Source organism: Trachypithecus francoisi, unplaced genomic scaffold (assembly GCF_009764315.1).
Source record: "Trachypithecus francoisi isolate TF-2019V2 unplaced genomic scaffold, Tfra_2.0 Lachesis_group4, whole genome shotgun sequence".
Lineage (NCBI taxonomy): Eukaryota > Metazoa > Chordata > Mammalia > Primates > Cercopithecidae > Trachypithecus > Trachypithecus francoisi.
This window is the reverse complement of record NW_022681469.1, coordinates 55,554,340-55,568,402: the sequence shown is the minus strand read 5'-3', so window position 1 is coordinate 55,568,402 and position 14,063 is coordinate 55,554,340. Positions and strand designations below refer to the sequence as shown.

The 14,063-nt window shown below is 35.5% G+C and overlaps 1 protein-coding gene across 2 annotated transcripts in view; it reads right to left on the bottom strand.

The window, feature by feature from the left end:
- The window catches only part of ORC5 (origin recognition complex subunit 5), an 80,776-nt gene that overhangs the window by 44,452 nt on the left and 22,261 nt on the right, over positions 1-14,063 (bottom strand). For both annotated transcript variants that reach the window (XM_033192824.1, XM_033192825.1), the window contains exons 7-8: positions 13,751-13,799; positions 13,571-13,661 (exon numbers count right to left, since the gene is read on the bottom strand). In XM_033192824.1, coding sequence (XP_033048715.1) covers positions 13,571-13,661; positions 13,751-13,799 — 140 coding nt within the window. The remainder of the gene's footprint in view (positions 1-13,570; positions 13,662-13,750; positions 13,800-14,063) is intronic.

Here is a 14,063-nt window from a genome sequence, read left to right as displayed (position 1 = left end):
TACTAAAAATACAAAAATTAGCTGGATATGGTGGTGCATGCCTGTATTCCCAGCTACTTGGGTGGCTGAGGCACGAGAATCACTTGAACCTGGGAGGTGGACGTTGCAGTGAGCTGAGATTGTGCCACTGCAGTCCAGCCTGGGTGAGCATGAGCCTCTGACTTTAAAACAAACAAACAAACAAACAACAAACCAATAAATACTACCACCTACCATTCAGTAAAACTCCCAATGTTCTAGTTACCATATTAGATACAATTGTCATATACTATTTCTAAACTCTATAGGAATCCCTCAAAGCAGGTATCACACCAGAAAACTGAGGCTCAAAGGTTAAGTCAACCAAGGACATTTAGCCAGTCAATACTGGAGCTACGAGTCGAATCCTTGTAGGATGCTTGCAGAGTTCAAGGTATTTTAATTGCCCCATCCTGGCATTACTTGCAATTAAAACTGCTAAACAACCAAAACACTATTAAGAATATGAAGTGATTACGACATGATACATTTTTATAAGGCAACACACTATAGTATAATGAGTAAAGAATGCCCTAGGACAGTTACAACTGCATGAGTTCGAAAAAAATGAATTGTTTACTCATAAAAAAAATAAGGCAGTTTGAGGCAAAGGTGCTCACCAACTCTGAAACTCTCACAGAACTCTCAAAAATGAGCTAATTTAGAGGACTAATTTAAAAATAATGCCAGATTTGAACAATTAAATATCCAAAATCTGCATGAAGAACAGGTTGGAAGAGATAAGGATGAGTGTGGGCCTTCTTTGAGTATACTTTAAAAACAGTAGTTTTAGCTTTTGAAGTATTCTTTGATACCCATCTCTTACGGGTATAGCAATCAACAAGTTTATTTTATTTTCCCCTTTCTCTTTTCCTTCTTTTCCCATTTTTTTAAAGTTGTAATAATCCTACCTTGTCAGCATACATAATATTTACATACTATTCTTCTACTCTTATTTCCACCTTAATTTTAGTTTGGAGCTAAACTTAATTAAATTCAATGTTCATTATCAATCCTTTTGTTCTTTTCTCCAGTCATCTCTTTCACATCAAGGTTGTCCTAAGAAATGCCTTATGAGTAGTATTCTCTGAGTTCTTCCATATTTAATATTGTTTTTCTCTAGCCTTGATAGTTGAATGACAGGTTGACTGAACATGAAATTATTTGGCTTACACTTCCTTTCTCCTTGAGTTTCTTGAAACTGTTGATGTATTTGTTGTCTTGCTTTTTCACTGACTGACTTTCCTTTGTAAGTGACTTATATTTTTTCGCCTGAAAGCTCAGAGATTTTTTTTCTGTTATTTTTAAAGTCTAAATGCTTTCCAAGAAGTCTCTATAGTAGGCTGAATAATGGCCCTGCCTCCAAAGATATCGAAGTCCAAATCCCTAGAATGTGTGAATACGTTCTTATGGGGTAAAAGGGACTTAGCAGATGTGACTGAGTTAAGGATCTTCAGATAGACATTACACTGCATTATCCAGATAGGCCCAATATAGTCACAAGGATCCTTCTAAGAGGAAGACAAGTCAGACAGAAGAGAAAATGCTACGCTGCTAGCTTAGAAGATGGAGAATGGAACCACAAGCCAGGGAATGAAGGCAGCCTCTAGAAGTTAGAAAAGGCAAAGAAACAGATTCTCCTTGAGAGCCTCCAGAAGGAAAGCCCTGTGGACCCTTTTTAGATTTCTGATATACAAAACTATAAGATAGTTAAGTTGTCTTAAATCACTAAATTTCTGATAATTTATTACAGTACAATATACCAGTACAGTTTCAGAATTGATCATTCTGGATTAATTGGGAAAATGAACTGTTTTGATGTGTAAAGCTAGGTCTTCTATTTCTGGAATGTTTTCTTGGATTATAATTTTAGATCTTAATTCCAATCCATTGTTGTTTTCTGTCTTCAGGAACTCCAATTAAGTATATGTTAAATTTTATTTGTCTATCATATTTGTCACATCCTACCTGATTATTTTGACCTCTTTTTTTAGTTTTGTTCTCTTGGTTATTTTCAGTCTTCTCCTCAATGTCCCTTATTATATTCTCAGTTGAATGTAGTTTCCTTTGGATATCTTATTTTTTCATTTTCATTTCTGAGATAACTACTATTGCCTGAACTTTGCTCCTGAGTTTGATCAACTTTTCTTTCACATCCCCCGTTCTTTGTCCATTTATTCTAAGTTACTGAATTTCAAAATTAAAGTATGCTTTCCATACCTGAAAATGCTTTTTAAATAAACCTAAACCAAGTCAAGGTGTCGTATTGCAGTCTTCCTCTCTTTGTTTTGGGTGTTAAGGGGGAAATTTTCATCCACTAAACTGTTTTATTCACGTTTTCTGTTTCTTCCTAAACACCTTTGCATGGCTTTTCCATGTTGTCTTTTCTTCATTTTGAAATGCCTAATGTTTGGCTTGGTCAGTAATAACAGGTGATTTTATGAATGCAGGGGTAAGGCTGTGGGGTGGCAAGATTACTTAATTCCAAAGTGCTCCCTTCTGGAAAAATAATGAAGTCAAGTTTCTTTAATATATGGTGCTATTATGAAAAGGAGGGATTAGCTTCTGATTTTGTAATTTCTTTTTTATTTGGGGGACAAGAGGAATCTTTAATTTCTATCCTTTCTTTCCATTCTTTTCCTTCATTACCAACTCTCAAAGGAGTATCACACTCTTCTGAATCAACTACTTGTCTCTCCTCAAAACAGTACTTTCCCAAGACTATCATGCTAACTCTGGTCCCACATACTCTTAAAACAAAAAAATTCAAAAAATTAGACAGGTGTGGTAGCGCATGCCTATAGTCCCAGCTACTCAGGAGGCTGAGGTGGTAGGATCACCTGGACCCAGAGAGGTTGAGGCTGCAATGAGCCGTGATCTTGCCACCACACTCCAGTCTGGGCGAGAGAGTGGAATCCTGTCTCAAAAAAACAAAAAACAAAATGTCACTTTGATTCTCCAGTAGCTAGTGCTCTAATCCTTCCAGCCTCAGAACTGTTCAATACGTTCTCACTCAGGGTTGAACTCTCTTTCTTCAAGCGATTTCATTTTTATTTCACCCCTACTAGTCAACCCATCCCCTGTCCCAACAATCTTCTCTTTTCTTTTCAGTCTTTGTTTGACTTTTCACTTCAGCATGAGCTCCAGAGCCGGCCCTGCTGGTTTCAGTTGATCACTTCACTACTGATATATACAGCAATCTCTAACTCCTATTAATACAGCAGGCAAGAGTTACGGGTGGTTCTGTTGGCTCTCTTTATTGATATTGTGGACAGAAATAAAGTGTCCATAATTATCCTATGGGACTAGAAGTCCTTTCATTATTATGTAAGAATCATTTTAACAAGCAAACAAGTTTTCCTACATTTAGAAGATCACAAGCTTTTCCATTCTATGATTTCCAAAAACTCTCGTTAAATGAATTTTTGTTATTGAAAAGGGAAAAGGAATAATAGTATCTTTGTAGTATTTCTGCTAATTAAGAAAGAAACTATTAAATTTTTACCTAAATTATAGGCTAATCAGCTAATTAAACTGAAATCAAATAAAATTATTAAGGAAAAGTATTTAGTGATAGAATAAGGCATTCATGAGAGAAAAACTGTAAAAAAAAATTGACTAGAAAGAAAAGCAGATAGTGTTGATGTTTTTAGGTTTCCTATATTAATTTGTAATCTAGGCTTAATCTAATATCTAATAAGACACTTTAATATTCACAATAATTTTCAGATATATTATCTAAATCTTGTAAGGATTGTTACAGGAGGAAGCCAAGGCCTAGAGGTCTTAGGACTTGTTAAGATCATATATGGCAGACAATGGCTGAGCTGGAAGTCAAAATCACGTTCTTCTCACACACTATGTGCCACCATGTCTCTCCCCGAGCTGTTTCTCTACTAAGAAATTTTAAAAACAGAAATATGTCGATTTATAATGGTTCATCTATTTATTTTATAATCAAATTTTCATTATATCATTCAAATATCTAGCATAAATATGGCAAAGCTAGTACTGACTTTCCTATAGCTTTCCAGGTTTAAAAAAAAAAAGTTTTGTTACAAATTGTGTAACATAATGGAGTCACGTGTGCTAAAACCCCCAACAACTAGAGCTGGGGAAGGCCACGAAGAAAGGGTTCTCATGGATAATGCTTAATAAAACAACTATTGCAAAAAACTGAAAAAAAGCATAATCTTGCACAAAGGCCATCATAACCTTATACAAAAATCCTGTGAGGATGTTTGCCCAGCAACTGCCTGTCAAACTCTGAACTGGTACCACCTTTGTTACTGATCCTTGTAGCCAAGAATAATTATCTCAAAACAATTACGTAATTCTCCTCATTCTTCCTTTAAAAACCTTTGTCTCCCTTTACCTCCCTGAATATGCAGAGTTTACTACAACATGTGCATTCCCACTGCAATGCCCATTCTCAAACAGATAAATCATTTTCTTTTAAAGTCCCTCTCTGTTATTTAGGTTGACATATCCGGAGTCAGAAGTGGGACCTGCAGCAAGATCACCTTCAGGACTCAGCAATTCTTAGAACTGGTAAATAGTACTCACTTGAGCCCTCTGAGCTTTCTGCTTCCGCGGCTCACCTTTTCTGCCCTAGTGAGCCTCCTGCTTTTTGATGGAAGCTCCTGAATTCATTCAGGATCTGATTAAGGCCACCTTAATAAAGGGCCTTACAATCCTCTTGGGATAACAACTTTTTGCTTTTTCTGGCAATCCCTTTCTGGAATGAGGACAAGTGTCCTTCTGGTTTGAATACTCTGGTTACTATAAAATTTGTGTTCGTGAGGTATGTCTTTTCTGGTGAATTCACTTCTGGTTCTGCATGCCTAATTTAGTATTTTGTTTAATCTGCATACCTGGGTTTAAAATTTTTGTGACTACTCTTATCTTGGTTTCATTTTGGTTTGGTAACATACATCTGTACATAATTTAGCTCTTTTCCCTTGCTTATTTCTAAGAATCTACAAGACACAAAAATAAACATTCTAAATGGTAGGCACAGGATGGCTAATTAAAAGCCACTATGATGGTCACCACCATCAAACACTGGTCCAAATGCCTAATATTCCCTGACAAGATTTATAGGATTTTCTTTGTTTTTGAGTGATTAATAAGAAACAAAATGGGATCCTCAAATTCTAAAAGCATGTCAAAACAATCTTCCTTTGGAGATTCCAGCCAGCTATATTATGGACTATTCTTGGGCATATTTTTTAACTGATGGGCAAATTGTTACAGAGGGTAGCTAGTCAGGCATAAGCAGGACAGGAGAAGTCTCCCCCTACCCCATCAGGAATGTCAGTCGACCTTAGGGTGATGGGCAGGCTATTGTCACACTGTATCTCTAATAATTGGTCACAGCTGGCACCATGCAAAGGCAGTCTCCCAATAGATAGAAACACCTGAGACTGGTGATCAGCGGCTTTCCAGTAAGATCTCAGGAGCTGTGTAGGTAAGCTCAGGTATGTGCAGTACGAGGCAAAATAGAGGCGTTTAACTATATATGACCTTCCAGGGACATTCCACTGGTAAGGGAAGAACACCTCCAGTGAGCATGTGTACAAGGCCAGTAAACACACTGCACATGCTCACCTCCCAAGGGCTAGCAGGCCACTGTGCACATGGACAGCCCATCACAAGGGAAGAATTAGAGAAGGGTTGCAGGAACCCAGAAGTAAGCCAACATATAAAACTCTAAGTTAAAGGTCAATGGGGCACTTATCTTTCAAGTCGCCTGCTTGGCTTTCTTACAAGTGTACTTCCTTTTGTTCCTGCTCTAAAGCTATACAATAAACTTGCACTCCTGCTCTAAAACTTGCCTCAGTCTCTCCTTCTGCCTTATGTTTCTTGGTAGAATTCTTTCTTCTGGGAAGAAAAGAATTGAGGCTGCTGCAGGCCCAAACGGATTTGCCACGACATCAAGGAAAATTTGGAGCACAATAGCCACTATTTGAACTATTCAAACTTATTTAAAAAACTGCAACCAACGAAAGAATTAAAATATGTAGAGTATTCTAATTTCTCTACCTTTCTGTTTTTTTCCTGCCTACTTTGAATCTAATAACTTTTTCTGCTGGTATTGCGATAAACTTGCTGCTATGGCATTCAAGCCAAGATAGAAACAAAGGGGGAAAAAGTTTTAGAGTGCTTTCAAATTATTGCTTTACAAATTACATCAGCTCCATGGCAACTGACAACCTAGACATTTTCTGGATACGTAAATTTAGGTTTGCCTTACTAACAATTGCTTTGAGTGATGGAACAGTTAATTAAAGAGTTGATAGTTCTAAAAGAAAAGAGATAAATGTTTACAAGAGTTAGGCTCTCAGATCAAAGAGGTCAAAATCTTGAGCTCAGAGCAATAATACAACATTTCTCTGTCTGGCATAAAAATGGCTTTGTCTGCCATGTAGCGACTAGAAAAAGCTGAAACAAACCAACCAAAACACCCCGCTAAAACACTTCCCCATCTGCACCGACTAGTCAAGCAAATGAGACCAATAAACAAAAGATAGATTTGTTACTAATTCTAGGATACTTGGAGATTTTTTTCGTATATAATTCAGTTAGTCCTATCTAAAAAATAAAAACATTGGAATGTGTAACACTAAACTCATCTGAAACTGAAAAAAAGATAAAAAGAAGTGTTTTTAAAAATCAAACTGCTATGGAATCCGCTTTATCCAAAATGTTGGTACAGTCTCCATAAGATTGCCTACTGGGACAAATAAAGTTTAGTCATTCCCAATTTGATCAGAAATACAGTTTGGATCCAACTATCTTTTTACAAACTGGTGTGTATATGTGTTTGTGTTTATACGTATATACACGTGTTGTGTTGTATGTTGTGTCTACATGGTAAAATCTGGCACAGTTGTCCAGAAATCCCTTAGGTAATTCTATTCAGATTGGCTTAAATAATAATGAAAACTGCTAAAATATACAGTAATTAAACCAAATGACATGTGACTTAAATGAACCTTTAATAAATAAGCTAGTTATCTAGGAAAGGCATAGAAAGGGAAAGCCTGGCTGCATTAAAGAAGGCTTTACAGGGCCATTTCAAAACAAGTCAAAGAAATATTTTGGAGTAAAATACTTTGATTTCCTTTATTGTCTGCTATCTGTCATGTGATTCTATATCAGAGTCCAGTTGGACTTTAGTTTCTTATTTACACAAAGAGTCTGTTTTGTCACTCTTATGATCGCTCTGCTTTAATGTTAATGATGGTCAGTTGTGCCTAAGCTCCAAAAGGGAGGGGCTATAATGGATGTGTCTAGCCTCCCTTTCCCTCAAGGCCAGGAATAGAGTTTTTCAGGTTTCTGTGGGGTCCCCTTCGCCCAGGAGTCCATCTAGTTGGTTAGGGAGCTTAGGATTTTATTTTTTATGTACAGTATTTCAATACTTTTTAAAATATAAAAATAAATAAGCAAGCTGGTTTTAAACTTGTTGATAGAAAACAAAAATAGAAATGTGTTCAGAACTGTCAGCATAAATTTTTGCCGGAATTTATGGGCCAGGTAGTTTTATATTTGTCTCCACTAGACAAGAGGTTTTAATAAGGTATAAGGGTTTGACACAAAAGTACAAAACTATAAACTCAGCCTAAAAACAGAACAATCTTTGTGTAACTCTTTGATAAATAAGACTAATTTAATATTGTTGGTTTAATAAAAACAGCTGTATCTCCAAAGTAATCAGCAAAGTACCCACAACTTTAAGGTTCTTACTTAGGTGAATACCTGATATTCATAGGCTATAAAAATGATTAACATGGAAATAGCCTGAACTAATGACTAGCCTTGCCTAATGCCTCAGTTTTCATAAGAAATCTACTTACAATTGTTAAAAATAAATAAATTAGAGAATGTAGGTGGCACAAACATTTATAAATAGTTGAATTAAATAACACTCATTAAATGTCTGAATCGCTTCCAAATAAGATAAAATACTGAAATATAAATTACTAAACGTAAGTTTGCTCTTGGCTTCTTAATGTCTATAAAAGGACTATATTTGGGACTATCACTACACATAAAAGGTTATAGAGACACATATTTATAAAATTATAAAATTGCTCTCATCTATAAAAAACTGATATATGACAAAGTTTCTTGCTTCCTAGGTTTTTACTAGAAATTGAGGTTACTAAAAGTAACCTTAACAATTCTAATTAACATATATAATTCTGTACACAAAGTATACCCTCCAAAATAAGATGTTTTTAATGAGAATTTTTTTTTAAATTTTACTGTATGTTCTAGGATAAATGTGCAGAACGTGCAGGTTTGTTACACAGGTACACATGTGCCATGGGCTTTTTTCATATGTTAGCCACATAAATGTCTTCTTTTGAGAAGTGTCTGTTCATATCCTTCACCCACTTTTTGATGTGGTTGTTTTTTTCTTGTAAGTTTGTTAAAGTTCCTTGTGGATTCTGGATATTAGACCTTGGAGAGATGGGTAGCTTGCAAACATTTTCTCCCATTCCGTAGGCTGCTTGTTCATTCTGATGATAGTTTCTCTTGCTATGTAGAAGCTTTTTAGTTTGATTAGATCCTATTTGTCAATTTTGGCTTTTGTTGCAATTGCTTTTGGTGTTTTAGTCATGAAGTCTCTGCCAACACCTATGTCCTGAATGGTGTTGCCTAGGTTTTCTTCTTTTGCCAATGCCTATGTCTGAATGGTATTGCCTATGGTTTTGAGTTTTACATTTAAGTCTTTACTTCATCTTAATTTTTGTATAAGGTGTATGAAGGGGTCTAGTTTCTGTTTTTCTGCATATAGCTAGCCAGATTTCCTAGCACCATTTATTAATAAGGTTACTAAAAGTTACCTTAACAATTCTAATTAACATATATAATTCTGTACACAAAGTGTACCCCAAAACGTAAGATGTGTTTGTAATGAGAATTCTTAAAAAGCCAAAAAAAAAGTGTTCTTTATTGAGAAAAAAGAATAATTTTGTCTAAATTCTGAAGGTTATTTAAGGTTATTTTAAAAAGTAAATTTAAGAAAACAGAAACAGGACAGAAAGGAACCAGTAAGTAGGAGACACAGATGTGTAAAGTTAAGGGTATAAATATGTATTTTAGGTAAAAGAAGGTTAAAGTGAATTTTTTTTTTTTAAGAGACAGGGTCTCACCATGTTGTCCAGGCTGGTCTTGAACTCCCGTGCTCAAGCAATTCTCCTGCCTTGGCCTCCCAAAGTGCTGGAATTACATGTGTGAGGCATCACACCCAGTCAAAAAAAAGGGTAAATTTGAGAAATAATTTTGTGTGGTAAATATTTTGTCCTAAATGTAGTTATTTAAAAGTATAAGAAAATAACTAAAGATCTAAGCATGTCATGGACAGTTTATGTAAATCATTATAAGGTTTGTGAAGGGTAGATTTATTAAATTTGTGTATGATCAAGTTGGCTGTAATTAGAAGGGAATTATTTGTAAGTCTTTCCAAAGATTAAAGTTTGAGATAAATATATCCCTCAATCCTCAATACAAAACTAAAAATTTGGTCCACTACATTAGAAAAAAAAAATTTTTTTTTCCTGTTTCACAGTCTTCATTTAATTTTCTAGTTTCACATTTGTAAAGCTGTCTTCTTCACTTAGGATGGTAATTTCATTTCTTAAGGTAGAGTTTTCCTCTTAAAGCTCCTCAGATTTATATCTCAGAAGTTTAATGTTTGCTGCATCTTACTGCATATATCACTGCTTTCAACTCTTTCTCCCCTTGAAAAAGTACACCTTTAATCTTGACTGAGGTGATAACTCTATCCTTTAACTTTTTCATCAGCTCTTGTAACTTTTTTCCTCCGATTATAACTCTGCTGTTATAGTCTTAATTCTAAAATGTTTGTCTTGATGGCCTACAAAAGCAATGTTTTCCTCCAGTATAACTTGATTCTGTACACTTGGTTTTTCTGAATGTGTCTGAATTATTCCATGTAACCAGGAAAGTTCCCATGCTGTTACTAAAAGCCATGTATTTCCCTGCTCAAGGTACTAGTTTTCTTGTTTACACTCATGGTGTGTTCTCACAACCTTGACCACACATTCTTCCTGGGTCTGATTAAAATCAAATACTGTTTTTGCTGGGTTCAACTTCCAGGTTATCTAAATGGGCTTCCCATAAGGAGAAGCAATCACACTGCAAGAGGTTTTTCTCTACTTTTTTGGTAACTGGCCCAAGAAACAAATATTTTGCATTTTATCAAGATAACTTTCTGTGTTCTTACTAGCTTTTTATGTTTTATTACTTAGGAAAATAGTTTTGAAAGGGTTAACATTTTTTAAATCCAGGTAACTTTCTATATTGCTTTTGAAGTCCTTTGATTATCATTCTGGTTAAATGAATGACTATTATTTTACAGTGACCTGTGATCCTGTTTTGACCAGGTGTTTTAAACCTTTTTGCATCTTTGATAGACCTCCCCAATATCAAAATTCTAAATTAAACATGTTTGACCTAGAGCTAACTTTTGGATTTTCTAGCTAGGCCCCTGGAAAGCCTCAAAGGACATATTTCTCACATTGTAAAGATATTAAATGATTAAATTTATTTTGTAAATTGTGTAAGAAGCATTGCCAAATGATAAGTAACACTGGATCTTCTTTTAGTTATATTTATAGGTATGTGATTAATATCATTGTTCTAAAATTATATAAAACTTAGAGATCTAATATACCATCAAGTCATAATTGTGGTATGCTGCAAAAAACAATCAAATTTCTCTGTCAATTTCTGATTATGGTAAACTTTCATCAAATTTTTAACCATGGCTATTTTAAGTCTCTGTCATCCTACAGTTATTGTTCTGATTTTTATCTAAAACCATTTGCAATCAGATTCATAAAAAAAGATTCTAACAAGTACTCTTAAATACAAGTTTCTAGTAACTTAAAGATCAATGGACTAAATAAAAATCTATCGGAACTCTAATGAAGAAATGATGGATTCATGAAACTGCTAATCAAGATCAAACAGAACAAAAATTAATTACATGAGACCGAATAACTGAAGAGGATGTTTTTATGATTTTTATTTGAAACATTATCAGTTTTTTGCTTGTTTTTGTTTTCCAGATTTGAGAAAATTTTCTCTCTTAAGCTACCTGTATAGTTTTAGGAAACTGCTAATTAGCAATTTAGTAAAGTATATTTTGTGAACCAAGGTGAAGCATCTGCTTTTTCTCCCTATTTCATCCTTCTAAAATTCAAAAACTATTCATGGGGATTTTTTTTCTCCTTGAAAATATGTTTATTTACTCAGTTCAATAAGAATTTGCTCTCTCTTTATAACACGATGTAACTGGAAACACTGGTTATATTACCAAGACTTTGACTGTCATATCACATTAGAAAATGTGCACAGAATTGCCTGGTTTCAAGGATTCCCATTCTTATAGTGAGTGAGTAAAAAATGCCACTTCCTGGCAGGCCCAAGAACCTGAAGATTGTAGATATTAAATAAAATCTTAAGTCGACCTTAGTTTGACTTCCTAGACTCAAAAGGTTTTAAAATCTGAGATACCTATGTGATCAATATAGAGAGAAAAGGTTATGTTTCTTAAAAAAAAAAAAACCTATAATGCACCTGTTATTAGTTTGTAGCTTTACGCATCGTATTTGAGTTTTTATAATCAACCTGTAGCCTAGACTAGATTCTAAATTCTTCTAGGATCCCCCAATCCAACTTTCTTCTATAAAATTACCAAAAAGGGGAACTACTCTGTTCCTGAAGCCTTATACATTGAAGCTAGATGAATTTTAAGGAACAAACCTTGTACCTGATGTGTGGACCACACAGAAGGGTCAAAAAACCACTAAATGCCATAACCAGAGACAGTCGAACTACAAAGTAGAATAAGAAGTCGACAGTTTCATGGTGGAAACAGTTTTTTCGAAGATATTAGAACAAGACTCCACATCATAATGAGACTCTTACTTCTCTTAATGCCTACCATTTTCACTTGATAGGATAATGGTATAACTGAAATTTCACAATCAGTAGCTACTGCTGGTAAGCTGACAGAACCTGACCTAAAAGATTCTTTAGTCCATCTAGTGGGCAACTTGGGCAATAACCCTCATACAATTGTAGCTCACTCTGCTTTATTTCAACTCAGTCATGTGATACTAGATGATAAAATTGATCTGTATCTATTGGTTACATAAGAAAATGTCTGTGTTACTGCTAATACCACAAGCTGTACTTGAATAAATTCCTCTGGGAAAGTTGAGACCTACATAAACCAAATAAGAAAAGAGGCCACATGGTTAGAAGTCTCACGTAACTCCCTGTGGTCATCTGATTTACTCAGTATGTTCCTTTTAAGCCGAGGTTCACAGTTCAAAAGCACTATACAAACTAGGATTGTCATATTACTATACATTTTACTTTGTATTTTCTTTTGTAAACTTTGTACTTGTTGCCTGTCAAATTTCTGCAGTGGCCAAGTGCCGTGGCTCATGTCTGTAACGCCAGCACTTTGGGAGGCCGAGGCAGGCGGATCACCTGAGGTCAGGAATTTGAGATCAGCCTGGCCAACATGGTGAAACCCCGTCTCTACTAAACAACAAAAATTAGTAAGGCATGGTGGTGCATGCCTGTAATCCCAGCTACTCAAAAGGCTGAGACAGGAGACTTGCTTGAACCCGGGAGGCAGGAGTTGCAGTAAGCCAAGATTGTGCCATTGCACTCCAGCCTAGGCGACAGAGTGAAACTCTGTCTCAAAAAACAATTTCTACAGAAGTACAACTCCTAACAGAACAATGCTGGCCCAAGCACTTTGCAATGATAGCCAACACCTACGGAACAGACAAAATTAAACTTAACAACAGACTCTAGGTAGACTTAGCCACTCCCTTCAAACCTCCTTGTGGCTAAAAGGGTTCTGACACTAACTCCTAGCTACCATTCACTCCCTTCAACGGGTGACCAGACAACAACCCAGGACAGGTCCGTTCTGTCACCAAGGGACAATAAAAACCTAAATACAGGATGACTGATCAGCAATGCTTTTGGAGAAAAATCTTGATTAAAAGGGGAAAAAGTAAAAGTTGTCAGAATCAAAATGGAGTCACGCGTTAAAAATCCTGACAAACAGAGCCAAGAAAGGCCACGAAGGCTTCTCATCCATAATGCCTGATAAAACGAACTATTACAAAAGACAGAAAAAAAAATAACCTTGTATAAAGGCTAATGCAATCTTACACAAAAAAATACCTCCATGAGGACATCTGCCCAGCAACTGCCTGTCCAGCTCTGAACCGTAACAGATCCTTGTAGTGAAGAATAATTATCTCAAAACAATTATGTAATTCACTTCATTCTTCCTTTAAAAACCTTGTCTTCCTTTACCTCCCTGAAGATGCAGAGTTTACTACAGCACGTGCTTTCCCATCGCAATGCCAATTCTCAAACAGGTATCGTTTTCTTTTAGAGTCCCTCTCTCTGTTATTTCAGTTGAGAGAGTATATACCCTGAGTAAAGATATAAAAAATAGTATGCATACTAAATAGAAAATTACCTTGATATTTCCCTGAGATAAACAGTCTGCATGGCTTTCTTCAAATGAGGTTCAATATTTCTCCACAGTTTGCGAGTATCACGTTCACTTGCTACCCCAAAGGGAAGAAAATTTCAGTAATTTGTATCTTGTAAAAACCTTTCTCAAAATAAATATTAATGAGTAAAATTACACAGTTACCTTCTCCTTTAACCACAGGTTCACAATATTTAGGAAAATTAAGTACTGCCTGTAAGTAAAGAAAAAAAGGGAAGAAAAAAGCACTGATTGATCACAATTAGACATTTATTTTTCAAGTAAAATCTGTATTAATATTCAGGAAATTTTACTTAAACACATTTGCTCAAGTCAAATGTAATTATACACAGTGGCATGCGCCTGTAATCCCAGCTACTCAGGCTGAGGCAGGGGGATCACTTGAGCCCAGGAGATCAAGACTGTAGTGTGTGCTGTGACTGCACCTGTAAACAGCCATTGCACTCCAGCCTGGAGG